The following is a 23,987-nucleotide window of genomic DNA, read 5'->3' on the forward strand; positions in this document are numbered from 1 at the left end:
CTTTATTCAAAAGATTCTCTTGTGCAGGTGTCAAGACAGTCGAAGAAATATTGATAATTAAGTTGTTTTCGCTATTTGACTCCTTGTGCGTTTTGCGATCTCTTCTTCTGGTTCTTTGTCCCCTCCTGATGTGTGTGGGGAGCGTTTGCTGCCGGGCTGATTTCTAAAAAAGACACTTGTTTGGATGTACTGCCTGGCTGTGTTTTTTGTACTTGTTGTACTGGTCTTCTTGATTGTGAGATGTCGGAATCTGATACCACACTTTCTTGAGAGGATGTTACGGTGGTTTTCTGAGGTTGAACTGAAGGTTGCCATTTTTTCTGATTATAAATTTCAGCCCACGTGTACACTTCCTCTAACTTATAGTCGATAGTGTTGTGGCGGTACTTGCGTATTTTGCGTTCATTAACCTCCTTTGCATACCGGTCTAATTTAGAATTGATGTCCTCTAATGTCTTATCCAAATCTGGAATAGTATTGATTTGGGATTTCAAAATTTTTATCTCATCTTCCAGTTCAATTAATACTTTGGACAATTCTTCAACGATTAACAAAATCAAATCCAAAGAGCATTTATTTAAGATTTGGTACCATTTTTCCACGAACTTCTTACTGTTTCTGCATAACATTGGTTTTAGGGCTATTCTCAACCCTCTGGGAATCCGTTGATTTTTATGATAGTGGATTAACGTGGTTGCATGCAACCTTTGGTTAATTTCCTTTTTACTGATGTACTCCAACTGTTTTAAAAGCTGTGCAGTGGTTGTGTTTTGAGTAGTGAATAGCCTGGTTTCCTGTATGAGCCCATAGATGTCTTGAGCAGCTTCAACTGTGTAACCCAGAGTTTCTGCTTTGTTACTTGTAATCAGAGCAATATCATCTAATTGCATGTTTTCCGGTGGTGCAGACAGGGATGAGGTTGACTGTAGAGGATTAATGAAAACTGTGTTACCCCTATGCACTCAAACTTAACAAGACAGATTCAAAAGTTCTAACGTTCAGTTATTGCGCTGCACTTGATGCACGTCGTCACTCCGTGCCTTGTAACAATCAGTATGTAGAGTGAGAAACAAGTCCTCACAAAGTGCGCACACGTTATTACATGGAGCAATGAAGTTCCTTCACAATTTATTTTTCAATCTTCCAAGATCATAATCAAAGCTTATATGAATTCAAAGTTTTTATTTTCTTTCATGAGTTCATAATTTTTCACGTCTGTTATTTCAACATAAATTCATCTCTCAATCTTCTTCAAAACCCAATGCATTTCGGGTCACAAAACCATAGGACCCTTCGTCAGGGGTCTGTGGGAAAATCATACAGGACCAAGTTAATAGCAGAAATGGTTCCCACACAACATAAACATATACAATGCAAACAATCAAACAACAATGCAATATGTAATATATTAAGCGAAAAAAGAAAAGCGCAAAAGAAAAGCGCTCTGCTCATCCTGTGTTATCTGACATAGAGCGAGACTATCAGCCAAACAAATGTCAATATCTGCGTAACTATACATAATCCCTCCAACGGTCTTAAACTCAGCAAATCCGACTTACTGTGAGATTGAGAATGGAGCGTCTCCGTGAACGCTGAAACAAACGCCGTAATCAAATTACCCAGTCCTATTGAAACGATAAGTCTGTCAATCTCACAGTAAGTCGGATTTGCCGAGTTTAAGACCGTTGGAGGGATTATGTATAGTTACTCAGATATTGACATTTGTTTGGCCGATAGTCTCGCTCTATGTCAGATAACACAGGATGAGCAGAGCGCTTTTCTTTTGCGCTTTTCTTTTTTCGCTTAATATATTACATATTGCATTGTTGTTTGATTGTTTGCATTGTATATGTTTATGTTGTGTGGGAACCATTTCTGCTATTAACTTGGTCCTGTATGATTTTCCCACAGACCCCTGACGAAGGGTCCTATGGTTTTGTGACCCGAAATGCATTGGGTTTTGAAGAAGATTGAGAGATGAATTTATGTTGAAATAACAGACGTGAAAAATTATGAACTCATGAAAGAAAATAAAAACTTTGAATTCATATAAGCTTTGATTATGATATTGGAAGATTGAAAAATAAATTGTGACGGAACTTCATTGCTCCATGTAATAACGTGTGCGCACTTTGTGAGGACTTGTTTCTCACTCTACATACTGATTGTTACAAGGCACGGAGTGACGACGTGCATCAAGTGCAGCGCAATAACTGAACGTTAGAACTTTTGAATCTGTCTTGTTAAGTTTGAGTGCACAGGGGTAACACCGTTTTCATTAATCCTCTACAGTCAACCTCATCCCTGTCTGCACCACCGGAAAACATGCAATTAGATGATATTGCTCTGATTACAAGTAACAAAGCAGAAACTCTGGGTTACACAGTTGAAGCTGCTCAAGACATCTATGGGCTCATACAGGACACCAGGCTATTCACTACTCAAAAAACAACCACTGCACAGCTTTTAAAACAGTTGGAGTACATCAGTAAAAAGGAAATTAACCAAAGGTTGCATGCAACCACGTTAATCCACTATAATAAAAATCAACGGATTCCCAGAGGGTTGAGAATAGCCCTAAAACCAATGTTATGCAGAAACAGTAAGAAGTTCGTGGAAAAATGGTACCAAATCTTAAATAAATGCTCTTTGGATTTGATTTTGTTAATCGTTGAAGAATTGTCCAAAGTATTAATTGAACTGGAAGATGAGATAAAAATTTTGAAATCCCAAATCAATACTATTCCAGATTTGGATAAGACATTAGAGGACATCAATTCTAAATTAGACCGGTATGCAAAGGAGGTTAATGAACGCAAAATACGCAAGTACCGCCGCAACACTATCGACTATAAGTTAGAGGAAGTGTACACGTGGGCTGAGATTTATAATCAGAAAAAATGGCAACCTTCAGTTCAACCTCAGAAAACCACTGTAACATCCTCCCAAGAAAGTGTGGTATCAGATTCCGACATCTCACAATCAAGAAGACCAGTACAACAAGTACAAAAAACACAGCCAGGCAGTACATCCAAACAAGTGTCTTTTTTAGAGATCAGCCCGGCAGCAAACGCTCCCCCACACACATCAGGAGGGGACAAAGAAACAGAAGAAGAGATCGCAAAACGCACAAGGAGTCAAATAGCGAAAACAACTTAATTATCAATATTTCTTCGACTGTCTTGACACCTGCACAAGAGAATCTTTTGAATAAAGGAATAACTTTTGTTCCCACTTATAGATCATCATTAGGAGAAACGGAAGTAGCTCTGTTCAAATTCTTTCAATCTTTAAAACTGAAGTTTTTCTTTAAAGACACACCAGCTACAGTCAGTGAAAACAGTTGGAACAAAGATTTCAAGCCAAAAAGTACATTTTGTGCGCCCACATCACACAAAACGATTGATGCTTTTGAAAGGTCAGTGCTCGCGGATGTACAAAGAATCCCTTTCTCCAAACCGTCCAAAACTAATCTATCAATCAAAGAGTGGAACACCTTGAAAAATTTGAGTCTCAATAAGAACTTGACATTCCAAAAAGCGGATAAGGGAGGTGCCCTTATCGTCATGGATACTGAGTTTTACATTAACAGTGTAAATAATCATGTAGCAGATGAAAACATTTACTTACCTCTGGATCATGATCCGACACTGGAATACCAAAGCATTTTGCAAAAAATAGTGGATCACGCTAGAGAAATGAATTGGATTAACGAAAAGACCAAAAGATTTTTTGAAGTTAAATACCCAAGAAGACCGCAACTTTATATGTTGCTGAAGATTCATAAGGATCCTGTCAATCCTCCGTTTAGACCCATCGTCTCTGCTTGTGGCTCCATCTCAGAACCGATAGGAAGATTTGTAGATAAATTTCTACAGCCCATCGTCCAAAAGAGTGTGACTTATATCAAACCATCGTCCAAAAGAGTGTGACTTATATCAAGGATACTACAGCTTTCTTGAAGATGTTAAATGGCATTCAATTTGATGAAGGTTCTACTTATCTATTGTGCACGATAGATGTTGTATCCCTCTATACATCTATCCCACATAATGAAGGGATCGAAGCACTCGAGTGGAGTCTGTTACAAAGTGATTTGGACGAGTCTCAACAATTGTTCATTCTTGAATTAATGCAATATGCCCTGTTCTACAGTTACTTTGAGTGGAATAACAATTTTTACAACCAATGTAATGGAACATCTATGGGCTTTGGGGGGGCTCCCTCATATGCGAACATTTTCATGCAAAAATTTGAACATGATCACATTTTGGAAAATCCTATATGGACAGCAGGTTTAATTTTTTTCAAACGTTATATTGATGATGTATTCCTTATATGGAAAGGCACACGGAGTGACCTCGAAAGAAACATTGAATTGTTGAACACCTACAATGAAAGGATTAAATTCACCCACACAATCAATGTATCGTCCATTACTTTTCTGGATGTCAGAATTACATTTGTTAATCATTGAGTACGAAGGTACATACAAAACCAACTGATCGCAACTCTTGTTTATTATTCCAAAGCTTCCACCCCGAGTCATTAAAAAAGCATCTCCCTACATCACAATTCATCAGATTGAAACGCATCACTACTCAAGCAAATGAGTTGACTACATCATTTGAGACACAAACCCAAAAATATCGGGCAAGAGGATACCCTGAAACCATTCTGAAGGAATCTCTAGAAAGAGTCAAAAATAAATCAAGAGATGATTTACTTGAACCTCACATTCCGAGCTCTGATAAGAAAACTGTATGTGTATTGAAATTTTCCACAGAAGCCACACGGATTAAACGTATTTTGAATCACCATTGGTCACTTATTGCCACAGAACCTGATTTGAAAGAACTATTCAGTGACAGAATCACGTTTGCATTTCAAAGGTTACGCAATCTGAAAGAAATTTTGAACAGCACAAGTGAACCTAAAAGAACTTACAACGGTATGGCTAAATGCCAAAACTGCGTTCATTGCAGCAACGTGATTGTGGGAAACCAATTTACTCATCCTACTAAAGGTTATCAAATTGAATTGCAACATTCTTCAACATGTGACACAAAAAACATCGTATATGCAATTAAATGCCCGTGTGGAAAAGTGTATGTGGGCCAAACTGAAAGAAAATTAAAGGTGCGCATCACAGAGCACAAAAGCAACATTAGAATGGCAAACAACAAATCCACAGTGGCTAATCATTGGATAGAGGCCCGCCATCAGATCGCACAACTGAGATGCACGATTCTTGAGGTGATGAAACAGCGCGGAGACATGGATCCCAATAAACAAAGATTACAAGCTGAATTCTTCTGGATTAAAAAATTAAATGTTCTTCATCCGATCGGGATGAATGATAGGATTGAATACACATGCTTTTTATAGTTTCACCACGAACATTGGGTGCAGGACTATTTTCACCTTCGCTAAAATGATTCGCTAAAATGATTTACGTTATTCCTGTTATTTCATTTTATTTATTTTTTACATTGGGAATATGTGCTCCATATTTTTTGTTCATATTTAAGTTGATGATGTCTCACACACTATACTACATGAATCCATATTTGGTTCAATGCAGCATCCTGCATAAGAATAGTGCTTTAAGATTTAGCGATGTTAATTGCATCTTTAAATATGGCCGCTGCGTTTCACGCTGACACCCATAATGTGGTTGTTGCAGGCGAAACTCCCCGATCATGTGACCATGGTCACGTGTCAGGGTCTTCCGTCAGCCACAGACTTATCGTTTCAATAGGACTGAGTAATTTGATTACGGCGTTTGTTTCAGCGTTCACGGAGACGCTCCATTCTCAATCTCACAGTAAGTCGGATTTGCCGAGTTTAAGACCGTTGGAGGGATTATGTATAGTTACGCAGATATTGACATTTGTTTGGCCGATAGTCTCGCTCTATGTCAGATAACACAGGATGAGCAGAGCGCTTTTCTTTTGCGCTTTTCTTTTTTCGCTTAATATATTACATATTGCATTGTTGTTTGATTGTTTGCATTGTATATGTTTATGTTGTGTGGGAACCATTTCTGCTATTAACTTGGTCCTGTATGATTTTCCCACAGACCCCTGACGAAGGGTCCTATGGTTTTGTGACCCGAAATGCATTGGGTTTTGAAGAAGATTGAGAGATGAATTTATGTTGAAATAACCGACGTGAAAAATTATGAACTCATGAAAAAAAATAAAAACTTTGAATTCATATAAGCTTTGATTATGATCTTGGAAGATTGAAAAATAAATTGTGAAGGAACTTCATTGCTCCATGTAATAACGTGTGCGCACTTTGTGAGGACTTGTTTCTCACTCTACATACTGATTGTTACAAGGCACGGAGTGACGACGTGCATCAAGTGCAGCGCAATAACTGAACGTTAGAACTTTTGAATCTGTCTTGTTAAGTTTGAGTGCACAGGGGTAACACAGTTTTCAATGATCCTCTCTGCCCCATGAACCAGCGGACCGGGCCCCCCGGTCGACAAATCACTGCAGCTGCTCTGAGCGAAGAAAAGGATGGAGAAGAAGAGGTCCCTATGGAACCAGAAGAATGGGAGTCCGCGGCCATGTGCCTCGCCTCCCTGGGCGACAAAGACATGATCCCCCGAGACCAGATTCCGATCAACACCCAGAAGTACCGCCAGTGGGTCACCATTAACGGACGCCGGGCCGAGGCTCTCCGTGACACGGGGGCCAGCATAACCGCCGTCCGCTGCCATCTGGTGACCCCAGAACAAATCTTGCCCCACGTTCTGTGCCCTGTCCGGTCAGCGGACAATTCCGAGAGTCTGTGCCAGATGGCTCGTATCCCCTTCGAGTGGGGAGGAGTGTCCGGCATGCTGAAAGTCACCGTCCGAGACGATGCCCCGGTGGACTGCCTCCTAGGGAACGACCTGGAAAGTTCCCCCTGGGCACAGATCGAGCGAAGAGAGCATCTGGGGATGCTAGGCCTTCCTGAATGGGTTTGCGTAACGACCCGATCCATGTCCACCCGGGACGCTGTCCCAACCAAAGACAATCTGCCCGAAGAACCTGAATGGCCGGCACCTCCGCCACCCGCCACTGCCACGGCCGAACCCGAACTGGGGCCGCAGGGCCCCAGCCATGAAGAACTTCCCGAGCTCGGGCCCCTTCCCGAACTAGCCCAGTGGCGCCAAGAAGGGGGCCCCACCCGCGAGCAGTTCCGTAGGGAACAAAAGACATGTCCTTCCCTTGAGGGACTCCGACAACAAGCCGCCACGCAAGCCACAGGAGCCTCCTCGGGGTCCCACTGGATCTATTGGGACCAGGACCTCCTGTACAGTGAACAAAAGATCGCCGAGCTGGGGGCCGGCCGAGTGCTAGTCGTCCCCCTCCACTTCAGAGACTTTCTCTTAAACCTGGCACTTGATGTGCCCCTTGCCGGGCACCTGGGGCAGGACAAAACCTACAGCCGCCTGGTGACCCACTTTTATTGGCCGAAGATGCGCAGCGATGTGTAACAACCACTGCCGAACCTGTCCGACCTGCCAAGCCAGCGGAAAGAGTGGGGGGAAAATCAAGGCCCCACTCCAACCGTTTCCCGTGGTGACCACTCCCTTCGAGCGAGTAGGGATCGACATCGTGGGGCCCCTGGATCCTCCAACCTCTCAGGGGCACCGCTTCATCCTCGTCCTGGTGGACCATGCCACCCGCTACCCAGAAGGTATCCCCCTCCGGACTATCACAGCCCCCGTAGTGGGTCGGGCGCTAATGGGGATCTTCTCCAGAGTCGGCTACCCCCGAGAGGTCGTCAGTGATCGGGGCACAAACTTTATATCGAAATATATGCGGTCCCTGTGGCAACAGTGCGGGGTCGCGTATAAGTTCACCACCCCGTATCACCCTCAAGGGAATGGACTAGTGGAGCGATTTAATAGGACCCTGAAAGGAATGATCAAGGGCCTAGAAGAGCCCCTCCGGCGCAAATGGGACGTTCTGCTGCCATGTCTCCTGTTCGCCTACCGGGAGGTACTCCAGAAGTCCCTAAACAACCGAAGTGAATCTTGTATAGAAAATATGTGCTACAATGATCAATAGACAGAAGTGGATGAAAGTTATAATAAGCATCAGGACTGTAAACTGCACTAAATGTTCCACCTCTGTGCTGAAACGTATATATGTAGGCATATGAAATAATATAACAATCTAGCGTACTCCTACTATTACTGTTCTCGCAAAATCGCAAGCACCCTGGACATCACTGCTGGGACCAGTAGGCCCGCCCCCTCTTGGTGTTTCCAGAAGGTATCTATACATATATTATTTTCCCTTTCAAGCAGGACTACCACACGAGTCCAGACCGTAGGGGACGGGACTTTACATACATACACTCTCACAGCCCCCACTGGAGTAGACGAGGATCTTCTGGTCCTGATGAAATGGCAAGATCCCATGGACGATAAAAGGCATGAAACATGTTGAAACCCTTCACTTTACACACAATCTAGAGCTCAAGAGGGTATAATTCCCCCTCTTTAGTCACGATTCTACAGTCTTCTGTTTCTATTATAGTATAGGAACCCAGATAACAAAACTATTCTGTTGGACTCTGATAGCTATTTTTAATTCACACTCACGCCTTCCGATCTCTACTCTTTACACATATGCCCCACCTACTACTTTTTAAACTTCACTTCCGCATAAAGAGAAGACCTCCACCAAAGAGCCCCCTCGCAGGTCCCTTTGGGCATTGCAGTGCCAGCCCAATATGGAGCTGCCCGGAGATGTAGCCTGACACCCCCTGGGGTGTGTGAGAGCCCTTGCACCTAATTGGAGCTACTCCACCGCTACCATATTTTGCCCTTGTGAGCACCTGGTACACCCCCTTGCTCCACCCTTTTCCCCTTTAGGAACTGCATTCTCTTGCTTTCGCTGATACAAGGGGCCTATATGCTGCACCTGTCAAGCCCCAGTCCCTCCTTCTGCGATGAATAAGAATGTATGACCCCATAGGTCACAATCTGGAAACCCCTCATGGAGATGTCAGTCAGCTGCTGGGTGAAAGCTTCAGCATGTAGGGATCTCTCAAAGTTAGCAGAAGTGGCTCATCTGATTATACCCGGAAACAGATGTTTATATATAGAAAAATGCATCCTTGCCTTGGGCCGAGATTTTGATCAGGCTGTTATTGTTTGTATTATACAGATAGCTGCACCACCATACAGACATAATAACAAACACATTTGCACAACGTATGTGTGGTCCTTGTATGAAATAAAACATTTACTTTATTTAGACAATCAAGTCCATTAAAGTGCAAAACGCGAGTAAAAATAGCAGCACATTGCATACATTTTGAAAAGATTGAGAAAAATGGAAGACAAACAACTGCATTGCAATAATGAAATTAAATTAAGTTTGAGTAGAATAAAGGACAAATACAAACTTGAAGCTTGCAGAACTTGAAACGTGTCAAACTGATGCTATGTACGTAAGCATAAAGGGATTACGCTTGGGCCAAACAGCGTGTGTCAATGCCAAAGCTTTTAGCAGACACTTAGATTTGTGATCTTTGGCATTTATCGCTGTGGAGCAGTTTGCGATGAAAGCTTCTTGAGGTAGGAATTAACAACATACCATATTAATCAGTGCAACTTCATCATGAGACAATAAAGTTGGCTCTCATCAGCTGATTACTTAGTTTCTTAAAGTGAGAAATAAACATATCCTATTAAGCAGTGCAACTTCATGATATGGCGTTAAAATTTGCTCTTCGTAGTTGTCTTCTAAAATTCAGAAAACGGTAGGATACAAAGGACTAAGGGCATTAAGTTGTTAAATATTAATTTTGGATCTACTAAAGAGTATAGCACAAGCCGCCAAAAGATATGAGTTCCAGTGAGGGTAGGATAGATAATATTTGTCAAGGGTCGGCAATTTCTGATGGTAATCACAACTAAACACACATGTAAACTCCCTTCATCTAGCAGCCTGCCCTTCTATTCCCACTGAGGGCTGGATTTTACAGGCAACAACTGTACAAAGACAAAAGGTATGCTCAAATGGCTAAAAAGTAGAGCGGCATTCGCAAAGCCACCCAGGCTTAAAGCACATTCACAATTGACCTACTCAAGAAGTATAAAGGTAAAAGTCTTTAATGATGATGCCCTCGGGGTGTAGGCCTTGTACATAATGCCAAGGCAATATGATAGTGCTTTAAATGGGCCAGTACTCACCGGTACTGAGTACCGGCACTTCTTATTTTTTCCAAGCTGAGTACCGGCACTTCTCCTCTATCAAACAGAGTACCGGACTTCAGGGTTAGATTGATGAGTTGGGCACTAGACTGGTGCGTGCCCTTTTTTTGGCAGCATGTTGGCCGTTTGCCGTTTTTCTACATTATTCAGCTGTGGCAAGCTGCCCAATGGGGTCTGAACGGCCTATTGGATGCCTGTCGCGGGGGGAAGAGGGCCTCTGCTTCGTTTCTACCCAAATGGAAGCTCTCATTGTCCTCACCTTCCCCCCCCCCCACCCCCGCCAGGCGTCGATGTTGGGTCGTGTTGTTAATTGTGGGTCATTGGGGAGGGCGTGTGCCTGAATGTAGCCGTGTAATGTAAAAAGGGCCCTTTTCACCCCGTGGCCCCCCACTGAGTGTGACTGTCTTTCACCTGACTCACTTGGCCCTATAAAGCCAGTCCCGCCCGCCTGCTGGGACATTGAGTCCATGATGGGCGGGGATGAGCCTAAGCTGCCACCTTGGTGGCGAGATGAGGTGGGAGGAGGTCAACTGAACTTCCCATCGGAGGCCAGTATTGTTGTTCACCTTACCTCTGCCCTGCTGGCATTTGCACGTGCTCAGGACCCAGCAGAGTTCACTGTCTGCCAATGCAAGCTCTATGGCCTTGGGGCCTTCTGCCGAAGGGAGAGGAGGGAGAATGGGGGTGACTCAGTGAAGGTGAAGTGAGGGGGAAGAAGCAGAGAATTTAAAGTAGGAAATGATAGGGAGGCAAAAGGGATAAGCGCAGATAGAGATAGGGAAGAGATCCAGATGGCTATGGAAAGCAGAAGTGAGGTGCGGAGAGGGCAGATTAGAAATAGAAATAGAAAGAGCGATGAGAGAGAGTGATAGGATACAATGGGGTAACGAGAGTGGGACAGAATCAGCTACAAATGAGAGAGAAGTGAGTGCGGGAGGGATCTTGTGCTTAGAGATGTGAAGACAGATAGAGAGTGTATGTTTGTCTGTGAAAGACAAACAAAACCAGATAGGAAGAGAATCAGCAGGTATTGGAAAAGAAATGTGTGGAAGCACCGGTCTCGCGTGCCAGTCCATTTACTATTATATGGACACCCGGTGCAAGGCCCCCTCAGCCTGGTCAAGGAAGGCTGGGAGCTGGCCGCCTCCGATACTCCGCCCGATGTTTTCCGATACCTCTTGACTCTCCGCAACCAGACTCGGAAGTTCCGGGAACTGGCCGAAACCAACCTGAAGGCCAGTCAAGAGGAGATGAAGCGCTGGTATGATGAAAATGCCTCGTCCATTGAATTCGAGCCGGGCCAGCAGGTCTGGGTCATGTCCCCGGTCGACCCCGGCGCCCTCCAGGACAAATGGACGGGGCCCTTCAACGTGGTGGAGCGCAAGAGCCCCGTCACCTACCTAGTGGACATGGAGTCCCCCCGGAACCCCCTCCGGGTCCTACACGCCAATCGGCTCAAGCCCCACTTTGTCCGCACCGAACTGAGCCTGTTGTTGGCTACCGATGACGGAGCAGAGGACGACTCCGAGCCTCTACCAGACTTCCTGAGCACCTCCGAGAAAGATGGCTCCGTCGAGGGAGTCTCCCTCTCTCCCGCGCTGACACCCAAACAGCGCCAGGACTGCCAGAAACTGCTGGGTCAATTTGCGAAATTATTTTCCCTCACCCCCGGAGTCACCCAGTGGTGTGTTCACGACGTCGACACCGCGGACAGTCCGCCCGTGCGGCACCGAGCCTACCGAGTCCCCGACCGAGTCCGGGCCTGCATCCAAGCCGAAGTTTCCAAGATGCTAGCCCTAGGGGTAGTCGAGCCCTCAGACAGTCCATGGGCCAGTCCCGTCGTCCTGGTCCCTAAGGCCGCCGCCCCCGGAGCTGCGGTTCTGTGTCGACTACCGGGGACTGAATGCCGTCACCAGGACCGACGCCCATCCCATTCCCCGAGCGGATGAACTGATCGATCGCCTGGGAGCCGCCAGGTACCTCAGCACCTTCGACCTCACGGCCGGATACTGGCAAATCGGCCTCACGCCAGGGGCACAAGAACGATCCGCTTTCTCAACCCCCGATGGCCACTTCCACTTCAACGTGATGCCCTTCGGCATGAAGAATGCTCCGGCCACCTTCCAGAGACTAGTGAATCGGGTGCTGGCAGGGCTGGAAGAGTTCAGTGCCGCCTATCTGGATGATATTGCGGTGTACAGCCTCTGTTGGGACGAGCACCTGACCCACCTCTGGAAGGTCCTGACGGCCCTCCAACGGGCCGGACTAACAATAAAAGCCAGCAAGTGCCAGATCGGTCAAGGGTCCGTGACCTATCTGGGACACCAAGTGGGGAGCGGCCAAGTGGCTCCCCTTCAACCCAAGATCGACGCCATCCAGGCCTGGGAGCCCCCCGTCACCCAGACCGCCGTCCGAGCCTTCCTGGGGCTCACTGGATACTATCGGCGGTTCATAAAGGACTATGGGAGCATTGTGGGGCCCCTCACAGAACTAACCTCCAAGAGACTACCCCCGAAGGTGCACTGGACCCCCGAGTGCCAAGTAGCCTTTGGACACTAAAGACTGCCATGTGCACCGCCCCGGTGCTCCAGGCCCCCGACTACAGCCGAGAGTTCATCGTCCAAACTGACGCCTCGGAACACGGCATTGGGGCCGTACTGTCCCAAATGAACTCTGACGGAGTTGACCTTCCTGTGGCCTTCATCAGCCGGCGCCTGCTGGCCCGAGAACAACGATGGAGCACCATCGAGAGGGAAGCATTCGCCGTCGTATGGGCCCTAAAGAAGCTCCGGCCCTACCTCTTCGGCACCCACTTCCGAGTACAGACCGACCACCGGCCCCTGCGGTGGTTGATGCAGATGCGGGGCGAGAACCCGAAGTTGCTACGTTGGTCCATCTCCCTCCAAGGGATGAACTTCACCGTGGAGCATCGCCCTGGCAACGAGCACGCCAACGCTGACGGCCTCTCCAGATTCTTCCGCCTTGGCGAGGAGAATCCCCAAGAAGATGGGTGACTCTCCCCTGCCTTCAGCTGGAGGGGACGTGTGTTGGACCCGGCTTCGTGGCGTGGTCCTACCCCTCCCGCATGGCGGGCCCCGGACGACATCGGCCCTCCATCCAGCCCGGGTCGGCCTCGGGCACACCTCTGCACGCCCTCCAAACCACCAGATCTGCCACCCGGCGGCCCAAAACCACTGACACGGCACACTCTGGCCGCCCCAGCATTACCGGTCCGGTGCCCACCCCGGACCCTCATTCCAGGCCCGACGCCATCTTGGGCCCATCACGTCACAGACACGTGGCCACGGCCCCAGCGAGCCCGCCATCGAGGCACCAAGAACCCTCCGAGTGGTAGAGTGGCCACTCAACCAGAGACAAGGAGAGGGGAGTTTCGATGGCTCTCCAACCGTCCCCGGATGCCTGGTTTCGATCGACCTCCGGCCTCCCTGAGCGCTGGCCCCACCCCCTGCTGGGTGTCTGGACACCATCATCCCGGCCCCTCTGACCCCCAGGCGAGAGGGTCCGGACATCAAAGGACTCCAGACCTATATCTGGGCCAGCCCCGGAGTAGGACGGCAGTTGTATCCCGGAGTCGAGAAGCCCTGCTGACGCTGTCGCGGCTGACCCTGAGACGAACTCCCCTTGGTGCTCTACCTGGAACCTGCTGGCGCTGCCGCGGTCCATCTTCGCTGTAACCACCTTGGAGCCTGCTGGCGCTGCCGCGGTCCATCTTTGCTGTAACCATCTTGGAGCCTGCTGGCGCTGCCGCGGTCCACACTCGCTGAACCATCTTGGAACCTGCTGGCGCTGCCGCAGTCCACACTCGCTGAGCCATCTCGGAACCTGCTGGCGCTGCCGCGGTCCACACTCGCTGAACCATCTTGGAACCTGCTGGCGCTGCCGCGGTCCACACTCGCTGAATCATCTTGGAACCTGCTGGCGCTGCCGCGGTCCACACTCGCTGAACCATCTTGGAACCTGCCGGCGCTGCCGCGGTCCACACTCGCTGAACCATCTTGGAGCCTGCTGGCGCTGCCGCGGCCCAACCTTCCGGAACCCCCCAGCTCGAGGATTGAGAGCTGTGCGTAGAGTCTCCTTGCAACCGACCATCTATAAGACTGTCCCGCTACCTTGCCCCTTGCCACGAGACTTTCCAGATCTCGGGATCTGCTGTATATATTGAAACGATACTTATTGCCCGATAAAGATTGAAAACTCTATCTACGTGTGGTGTATATTTGTAGTGGTGTGGTTACTCTGCTGTACGATTCTAGGAGAGGGCCCTCCCGTCGGAGGCCTCTCGACATCGCTCGGTCCCTTCTCTGAAGGAGGGGTAGACCTAGGGGTGGTCAGTCAGACACCTTCTGCCTCCCCCGGGTTCGCCTTTCTTAAAGTATGACTTACGGTAGTTATTTTAATATTACCCCACTGAGGCTGCATTGTAGAAAAAATATCTCCAGACAAGTAATTTTACTATTTTATCTATTTGTTTTCTTTCTAAATTTAGATGTTTTCTATAATGGTTCTATACTTTGTCATAATAGGCATATATCTTTTAATCTTTTTCATGAATTAAACTGAGATTATTTTAATTTAGGCCGTTGTGGTAGTGTTTGAAGTAACATTTGCTTATTTCCCTGCAGTGTACCAGCTCATGGTAAATACATATTTCAGAGACAACACAATGAAAATATGAATCAGAAAGATTTAATGAAATATATTTTTCCAGTCTTGTTCCCTTTGTTTTTGCCTGTGATTCTTTGAAAGAAAATTCTTGTTTCATGTTTGTTGATCCTCCCATCCCCGCCCCTCTTTCTTCTCCGGCCATACCACAATCCCACCTTCAGACTCAGCCCGCGTATGTGTTTAGTCTGAGTTGATATCACTAGATTTGATCAAACTGATGGTTCTCGTGAGCTGCCAAAAGCTCGTCAATGGCCAATGGTCGAAGCCATGATTGGAGTTCCAAAGTCTGCACTTCAGCAACGAGACCCCACAGACCTGCCAACACACATGGTCCTACATCGTGTGACACGATATCGGTTTCCCAGTAACAGACCAATATCATATTGGGCAAGATAAAATGAGCTGGAAACCCAGTGCCATATGGATTTCTCACTCGTTCATATATGGAAGCTGGATACTGCGAATGTTTTGGGGGTATTTTGCGAAGTCCCCAGGAAATCAGCAGCAGCCTCAACAGCTTTTGTTTTTTTGGGAGCGCGATTAGGGCGGGGAGTCAGTTCTCAGCACACAGCCCCGCACCCTCATGCCTCACAAAAGCTATGGGTTAACCACCCCGTTCCCCTACCAACTCTATCTATAAGCTCCAACCTCCTTTTGCACAGTGAAATTTATCAGAAAGTTGTGAGGTCAGGACCCCACCCTGTTTCCTCCCAGTACCTCTGCTTTTTGGTAATTATTAGAGGTAAACCTGGGCCTGTCATTGATAAGAAACAGTCTGCATTGTGAAGAAAGTTATATTACCGCTCACTAATAGTTAATGTTATTAAAATGTTAATTTGTGTAATGACTCAGAAATGCAAGGTATTCCGAGCCACGCCGTGAAACAGTGTTTCTGCAAAAGCAAATGAGCTGCAGAGGAGCGGGGTAGTTATTGACCCTATGTGTCTAATTGTCTTTCAAACTCTTTTTGTAGGCCAGAGGAGCTGATTTCCCAGAGTTACCAATACCAGGAGACCTCCCACTTCGGTCATGTGGCAGCACCGCAAGCATGAAAGTAAAAAACGTGAAGAAGTAAGTTGACATCTCTTTCTGTGTGTTTTTGTGGGTGGGTATGGGCGCTTCCTACCCTCGCTCTTCCCCTCACCTTTGATCCAGCGCCAATCATGGATCGATAATTTATGACAATACACAGGCCCATACACATTTACCCAAAACACTATGATGCTGGCAGGTGAATTTCAAGACTAATGGACACTCGTAATCAGTTGTTAATTATTCAGGCTTGTTTCTAACCTCTAAATACCTAACTGAGCATATCAACTTCTTTCCTTTCTTCGATGGACCTAAAGTTGAGAAGTTGATGGTAATAATATCTAACTATCGATCTACCTATCTATCTATCTATCTTTCTAAATAACCACAAACTCGATGTAAAGTTAATATATGTTTATCACCAAATATTGAAGTAAATAAGAGCTCATAATGTACAGAATCACAAGGCAAACAAAACATTATTCACAAAGAGAGAGAACATTAATCAATACAAACAGTGTAAGACATATCAAAATGAATGAATGCACATGAAGGAATGGATAGGTGAAGAGACAAAAGTTTCAGGGATTATGCAAAGTACGGATCATTTAGCTGATACTAACCTAAGGAAATACTACCCCCTGGCCATGTAGAAAGTAGGGGTCCCCTGAGATAGTTTCAGGGAACAAAGATTAACAGGACAGGAAACGAGCAGGCCCCAGGAAACTAATGGACAGAGACGATCTCCGTCTAAGCTTCTACCCAACCGCGCCACAGCTACAGTAACCACACCCCCTAGGGCACCCCAGTTACACCCTAAAACCTACATGTCCAATCCAAAGTAGTTGAAACATTTACAAAAACTCAGTCTCTCATTGGCTGATTCGGGCAGGGGATTTATCACACCACCATAGTCATGATCATGTTTTCCTAGTGTTCTTTGTCTAGTACACTTTCTCATTACTCTATCCACACATTTCCTTGAGAAGGCAACATGTTACAAATTTCTACATTTGTATTATTCAGATGGAAGAAGTTGTACATATCGTCTCTTTCTCACGGCCGTCTTTCCGTTACTTGGCAGACAAACAAATGCCTCTCGAAGGTTAGCCTCTGCCACTTCTCTCTCAGAGCTCGATTTTCGGCTTATTAAATGATTTTTTCTCTTAACCCGTTACAGACATGCAGAAATGTAGACCTACATCAACTTTCACTACAATGAACAGAAACAGACATTATTAATTTCCCGAAATATACTTTTTACTGTTTACCACCCTCCATTGTACTAACCCATATTATGTTCCTAGCGAGAGCATTAATGTGCAAAAGCAGCATTATTTTTATTATATTTAAAAGCTGAACGCAAATGCGGCCTAGTCTGTCATGCATTAGTCTCCGCATAAAGGCGTGCATGCACAAAGCATTTTCCCGTGTTTTGTATTTGTGCACGTTAATCTTACAGCACACTGTTAATAAATGTTACAGAGGAATCATCCGAGCAGGTTTTATTTTCTCAAAAACCTGCTCCATCACCTTTGGCATGCTTTGGGTGATCTAAGTCCCAAAGGTCAATGAGGATAAAGGAAGCCCCAGTGTCCCATAAATGTTTAATTATAATACATAATAAACAAGCATTGATATTGGAATTTGGTCTGTTGATAGCCGCAAGCCTTTTGAATGTGTCAGTGCTTATTTTCTTTTTTTTGTCATAGTGTTTGCAAAATTGTTGGGTAAGCTGCTGAACCCTCACTAGTCCCAAAACACAAATAGGGTAAACGCAAAAAAATAGTTTTTGGCCTCCAAAAGCACACTTTCCCTACATTGTCCCTTGCACGTACGGGAACTACTTTGTGTGCATATATGCTCCTTGTAAAAAGAGCACAATAGCTTCTCTTACAGTAAATTCAGCTGATGACAGAAGTGGGCTTACTCAGTCCGCCGTGCAGTATGCTACACTATGCAGAAGAAAAATTTGAATGACACAACAGAACAATGGATTAAGATGGCTGGCTGAAAGCCCCCATTATTATAGAATACATATCATTTTAGTAAAATAAAAAAACCTTGCAAACCTCAGACCTGAATACAACAAGCATTGACAAAGCCAATAGATCTCGCATTTCTTACCTCTTGACTCTCTGCCAGTGGTTTTAAGCCATGCTGCTCAGCATCTGCGATGCTATGCTGAGTAGCTAAACTTTAAAAGCAAAGCCTTTAACGCAGCCGCCCACATAATTTTGTAGGCACACTCTCATGAGAGTCCCTGCAAAATTACTCAGGCCCTTTTTTCTCTCTTTAATAAGCAAAAAGAGTTGGATTGGTAGCATAAAAGAAAATCAAAAGTGCAAAAGTGTATGAATTTATTTCATAAATCTTTTGTTGGGTACACTGAAGCAACATGTGGCAGAGTGAGAAGGGCACTGACACAAGGGAGGTGAAAGGGGGAGGGTGTTGGGCGACTCCATAAAAACGAGGGCGGTGGGTACGCAGAAGCCACACGGATTGGGGAAAAGCAATATGGAAGGCACGGGTGGGCGGACGCAGTGGGGAGAAGTACACGGGCAAGCACAAGAGAGAGTGGGCATGAAGAAGTAGATGAGTGACAGACAGCAACACAGGGTGAAGGGCAAAGGGACATACATGAAATGTACTGCTCAAAAGGGACAAGCACAAGATTGACAAGCTGTGACATGGATAAGAAGCAGGCAAATGAGAGTGACAAGGAGAGCAATGGTGGTTCCAAGTTCTCTTTTGTTCTTGGTAAGCCACAATACATCTCCCATCAGAGAGCGAGAAATATAACTGTCTTCCTGGCCAATGTGAACCAAGGCAGCCAGAGAATGGGTAAGGGCAATAAATATATAAGTGAAGAAGGAAGGCATTCTTCTGACCTGGGAGGAGGTGGTCCATCAAGGCATTTAATAAGCCAATTTGGGCAGCAAGATTGTTGAAAGTTTGAAATATGCATTTCTTAGCAAAGAAAAAGCCAATCATTAAAGTAAAACAAAGTTTAAAGTAGCACTTTATTGAAACGAGAAAAATATCTATGTGGTAAGAATGAGCTATGGGCAAAAAGGTGGGCATGTAGAAACGCATGGTCGTGGGGGTCCTGGCACTGGCTAATAAAAAGACCGATATAAAACATGATAAAACAAGGGAAATCTTGCAAAAAAGGTGATTGAAGGTCTGATTTTTTGAAGGGAAGAGTGCCTGTGTGGGAGACTGCATGCGGGTGTTTGAAGAAAACAAAGCAAGGAAATGCACAACACTTTCAAAATAAGCAAATGGGGCATTTCTCTGTAGTAAACATAAGTGAATGGAATGGAGGGTGGCATGAGGGTGTAACATTTGTTAAAGGGGCCTTGGCACCACTCAGTAGCGAGTCAGGAGGAGAGAGGTGATTGGAGCACTGTTAGCCAGAGGGGGTGGCTGCAAACAAAAAGCACAAACACACACCCTTCCCAACCATGCTTCACTAAGACAGGCTCCCATCTGGTTTCAGAAACCGTGAGAGCGATGGGGTGAAGCAGCTTCAATGGCCTTGGCCTGAGTTTGTACTGTCAATACATTTATAAGGAAAAGTGCAGAAGCACTGGGACGAAAGAGGGCAATATGGGCGCGGGGCGGGGATGGAAAAGCACAGAGAGCGAGACACTATCATGAAGCGCAGGCGTTGCACAGAAGCACACTTTGCTTGAGAACAACATGAGAGACTGGAAAGTGAAGCATATAAGGGAGATAACTGGATAAAACATCCACTCTCATGGAGTGCTTCAGGAAAAAGAAAAAAAGGAAGGCCCGAAAAGCAAGCAGTCGCGGAAGAACAGAAGGAGCCAATCAGAGAGGCTGGAAAAGGGTAATTCTCAATGGGAGAGAAAAAGACATGCTGGACGGGCTACTAAAACAAATGGAGCCAGCGAATAGAAAGCAAGCAAGCAACTGTGAGTAACAAAGCACAAAGTCAATGGCAAGCAATAGGTGGCATGCAGTATAGGTTAGCACAAAATGTGAGACAAAACAGACGTTTAAGTGCTCAACTCTGACATCTGCAGAAATCTTTAGGTCATGAGCTTGAGCCCTAGAAATACCAACTCAATTAAATATCATCAGAAGGATGTACAACTGAGAGCCATTACATTGTAAAATAATAAACCGTGTTATTCACTGAAAGAGCAGCACTATTTTGAACACAAATCCTTTTATTTTCACATTTATTTAACAATAGCTACAAGGCATTTCTAGCAGAATTGCCATATAAACCAACGTACAGGTACGTTTAGTGATTTAGTCACACTACTGATATCATGCCTGCCTTAGTTGCTCTTCCCCAATGAAGTTACGAGATGGCACTGCCAGCTGTCTTTAAACTCATTGAGTGAGAGGCAGGCTCTGATTTCCAAAGTGAGTATGTTCCAGTGATGGAGACCAGGAAATGTACAGTTCTGAATGTGAATGCCATGCAAGGCAGTCCAGGTTGGTAGAGTGCAAGGTGGGTGAAATGCGTCTTCTAGAGGGTCTTTTTTTTTTTCTCAGCTGAGTGACAGCCAGCTCTGTGATGGAAGTGGTAGGGTTGTGTCTGCCAATTTGAATAAGCTTCAGATGGTGAATTATGCACCTTTTTCACTGGGGAAGTGAATATTTAGAAGGCCCATGAACAGGCTCTTGCAATAATATAGTTTCTGTACTAGATCATTCATTGTTGCCTTAGCTGTGTGGAATGGTAGACATTGGCAATTTCTTTTATGTTCCTTATGTGGAATCGTGCTGCTGTGGTGGCGGTAGTTTTCAACTCTTCCACGCACATCAAGAAGTTGAAGCGTAAAGAGTGATTTCTAGCTGACGAAGAGAACGCTCAGTCATCGAAAGGGAAGTGGATAGAGGAAAATGAGGCAATGAGAGGAGGGTATGCGTTAAGGTAGAGGACCTCTAGTTTGGAGGTGTGCCACAAAAGGGAGCTGAGAGCCATCCAGTGGGAAAGAACAGTGAGACAATTAGAGGTATATGGATAGTGTTAGGAAAAGGCAGTGGGGCAAAGGAAGGGGAATTTCCATGCCATTAGTTTAGAGATGGTAGGAGAAACCAAGGGAGATGTTGTTCCTAGGTGAAGTGGTGCTCAGAAAGATGTGAAGAGGCTCTATAAAAGGCCGTTGAGGGACTCCAACAAGAAGGGTGTGTGATGCGAAATTCTTGGATTTGCGCTCTTTCAGAAAGAGTGATCAGATGTATATGAGAAAAAGCCATTGAAAAGCCGTGCTGCTAATGCCAATAGTTTGAATAAAGGAAAATAATATGCTGTGAATTGAAGTGTCAAAAGCAGCAGATGGATCAAGAACAATGAGAATAGAAGATTGGTGGTTGTGGTGAATAGAGATAATAAAGTTGTGAGACAGGAGAGTGCAGGTACTGTTTAATTAAGGTCATGGAAGACAGATTGGAAAGGGCTGAGAATGTTATGGAGCGATATGTAGTGTCAGTTGAAAAGATGTTACAACATCAGGATAATGGATGACGGAAGGAGAGGAATGGCCAGCAACAGGCTTGAATTCAGTAGAGGTAGTGCAGCAGCTGGTTAGAAACAGTGTGTAGATACCGGTTTAGAAGGAGTGATTGAATATTGAGGTTAGACAGGGAAGGATTTTGGATAAAAACTAAGGATTTAATAGTTTTACGACTGAATGTGTCCGATGATGTGCATAATATTTTTTGCCAGGATTAAAAAAGGCCTGCGCATCCTGGGGGAAGTGGAAACAAGTATTAAAAAGTAGAAAAGCCAATGTCAAGTCGAAGTATTTAGGGTGAAGGAGGCTTACAGAATAAGGTATTGAGGATGTCTGTGTTCATGGTCATCCTGGAAGAAACGTAAGATACAAAGTCTATGACTGAGAGTGTGGAGTGAGTAAGGGGTGAACGTGGTGGGGAGATTTAAGTTACTGATAATATGTGAACTATGCTGGAGAGCATAGTGATGAAATGTTTTGGAAGAACCGGGATTTGGCGTTAACAAGAATAAGAGAGTGTTTGAGCCAAGTCTGTATATGTCTAGGTTTTCTGAAGTATTATGTACAGGAGTGACCCTCATCTTAGTTTTCAGTATGTGGCCATCGGTTGTGATCCAGGATTGGGTGTGGAGTTGCTAGAGAGTATCTGCTTAGGAGATAGTGTGTTTTAAAAGCCAGTTAAATAGATTTGTTGATTTTGTCAAAGCATGTGAAGTTCTTGAGTGGTGTAAAACATTGTAGATTTGCTGTATGAAAGTAGGGAGAGAGTCTGGAACATATTAATTTTTCTTTTAAGTATAATAGAAGGGGTTATTGGTTTTACTGTTAAAGGAATATTTACCACAGTGCTTATCGGTTCACGGCCCAAGGGAGAGGGATCAATAGCCAGAAGCGAGAATAAGGAATATTCAGGTATTAGGATGAGATGCATGTATTCCTTGCTAGTGTGGGCTGTGTGATTAGTAGTGAGGGATCAGAATGTAGTTGGGAAAGGAGGGTGTTCTGAAGTTGTTGGGTGCCTTTTAGGTGACATCCCCAGTAGGATAAAGGAAGAGGTGCGTTCAGAGAGATCAATGACTGCGTTCTAGTAGAACCCAATATTCTAATACACTCCAATATTTTAGACCACCCCAAAATACAGCTTGGGTTCCACCTCCGCACCCTTGATCGTGTGATAAGTCGCAATCCTCTTTGAAATCAAACCCAACATTAGCTTAGCAGAGTAATAAAATCGTGATTTGGACAACTCATTACTGAGTTCTGAATCAATGATCAGTTAAAGGATTTTATTACACAATTCTCAAACTAGGCATAAATAGAAAGGGCCGTCTTAGTAGGAATAAGATAGTCATCTGCTCACCCCCCTTTATACTTATTTTATGAATCAGTGAAAACTGCAATTTCAGCATGGCATGAGTAACATTTATTAATCAAAATTTAGATTGTCACAGATAAAAGAAAATACAACACTCGCCCTTTTCCAGGAAAAAGAAAGATCCAGCAGCTTCTGCAACAACAGTGCAGTCCGTAGATGCACAACACAATATAAAACATTTTCCGAACAAAGACCTATACTCCAAGCATGTCTACATCAGAACTTCCAGCAGAAGTGTCCTTGAATTTACACGAAGAAAATTTCATTCACAATACACTGTTTCTAATGAAAATAACTAGTTGTGTTACAGTGCCTTGTGCTCTGCAAAGAAGGTGGGAAGGGAAGACACAAAGACGAGTATTGATTGGGAGGGGTAATGAGCAGGAGCAAAATTAACAACACACTTAAACAGCATCCATATTAATAAAATGGTTTATCTGAAAAGCTATATTGCCTAACTGAACTATATTCATAAACTAACTTCTAAACACTTAATAAACATCGTTTCAAGTGCAATATAAATAATTAATCAGTGTCGACTAGAATCATAATAAAATCATTAGTATTCAAAATAATTTGTCACCCAAAATTGTGCATTTGGAAAAAGCTACCACAAACTTCCCCCTGTGATTATTATTATAATCACTAAAACACAATCAAAATATATTAAGAAGGCATCAGTTAGTAAATGTCATTATCTTCAGTTACTTTGAAGGATTTTCCTCGGCCAATTTCGTTTAGTTGTAAACATAATCCTTGAGACATTCCAGTTCCATCTCCGTAGATCTTTTCCTGTTCTTAAACCTATTTTCACCTTTACTTTAAGTTGTGTATCTACTAATCATCCACTCAGAAAAATTTAGCAAAAGGAACAGAACAATTGCATCAATCATGAAGATTGTTATAAAGGATTAGTATATCTTGGAAAGCCTTTCCACCTAAATTACCATAGCCATTCTCCAACCTTACCATCATTCTTCCCAATCTCACTAAACAATGAACATACAGTTTCCCATAAGCCAAGTTCCCCAAAAGACGTAATCTCATGCAAAAGATAAGTTACATTTGTCACAAAAGAAAAAGAATAAATAATTCTTCTATTATCCAGTACAAATGTACAACACCTCTTAGTTTTTATCAGCTTACTGACTGTGCCGTCATTTGC

At 44.7% G+C, this 23,987-nt stretch overlaps 1 protein-coding gene across 2 annotated transcripts in view; it reads left to right on the forward strand.

Annotated features, from left to right (window-relative positions):
* Positions 1-23,987, forward strand: part of ARHGAP32 (Rho GTPase activating protein 32) — a 1,522,959-nt gene that overhangs the window by 443,392 nt on the left and 1,055,580 nt on the right. For both annotated transcript variants that reach the window (XM_078681981.1, XM_078681982.1), the window contains exon 3: positions 15,891-15,988. In XM_078681981.1, the coding sequence (XP_078538107.1) occupies positions 15,891-15,988 (98 nt within the window). The remainder of the gene's footprint in view (positions 1-15,890; positions 15,989-23,987) is intronic.

Source organism: Lissotriton helveticus, chromosome 3_1 (assembly GCF_964261635.1).
Source record: "Lissotriton helveticus chromosome 3_1, aLisHel1.1, whole genome shotgun sequence".
NCBI classification, from domain to species: domain Eukaryota; kingdom Metazoa; phylum Chordata; class Amphibia; order Caudata; family Salamandridae; genus Lissotriton; species Lissotriton helveticus.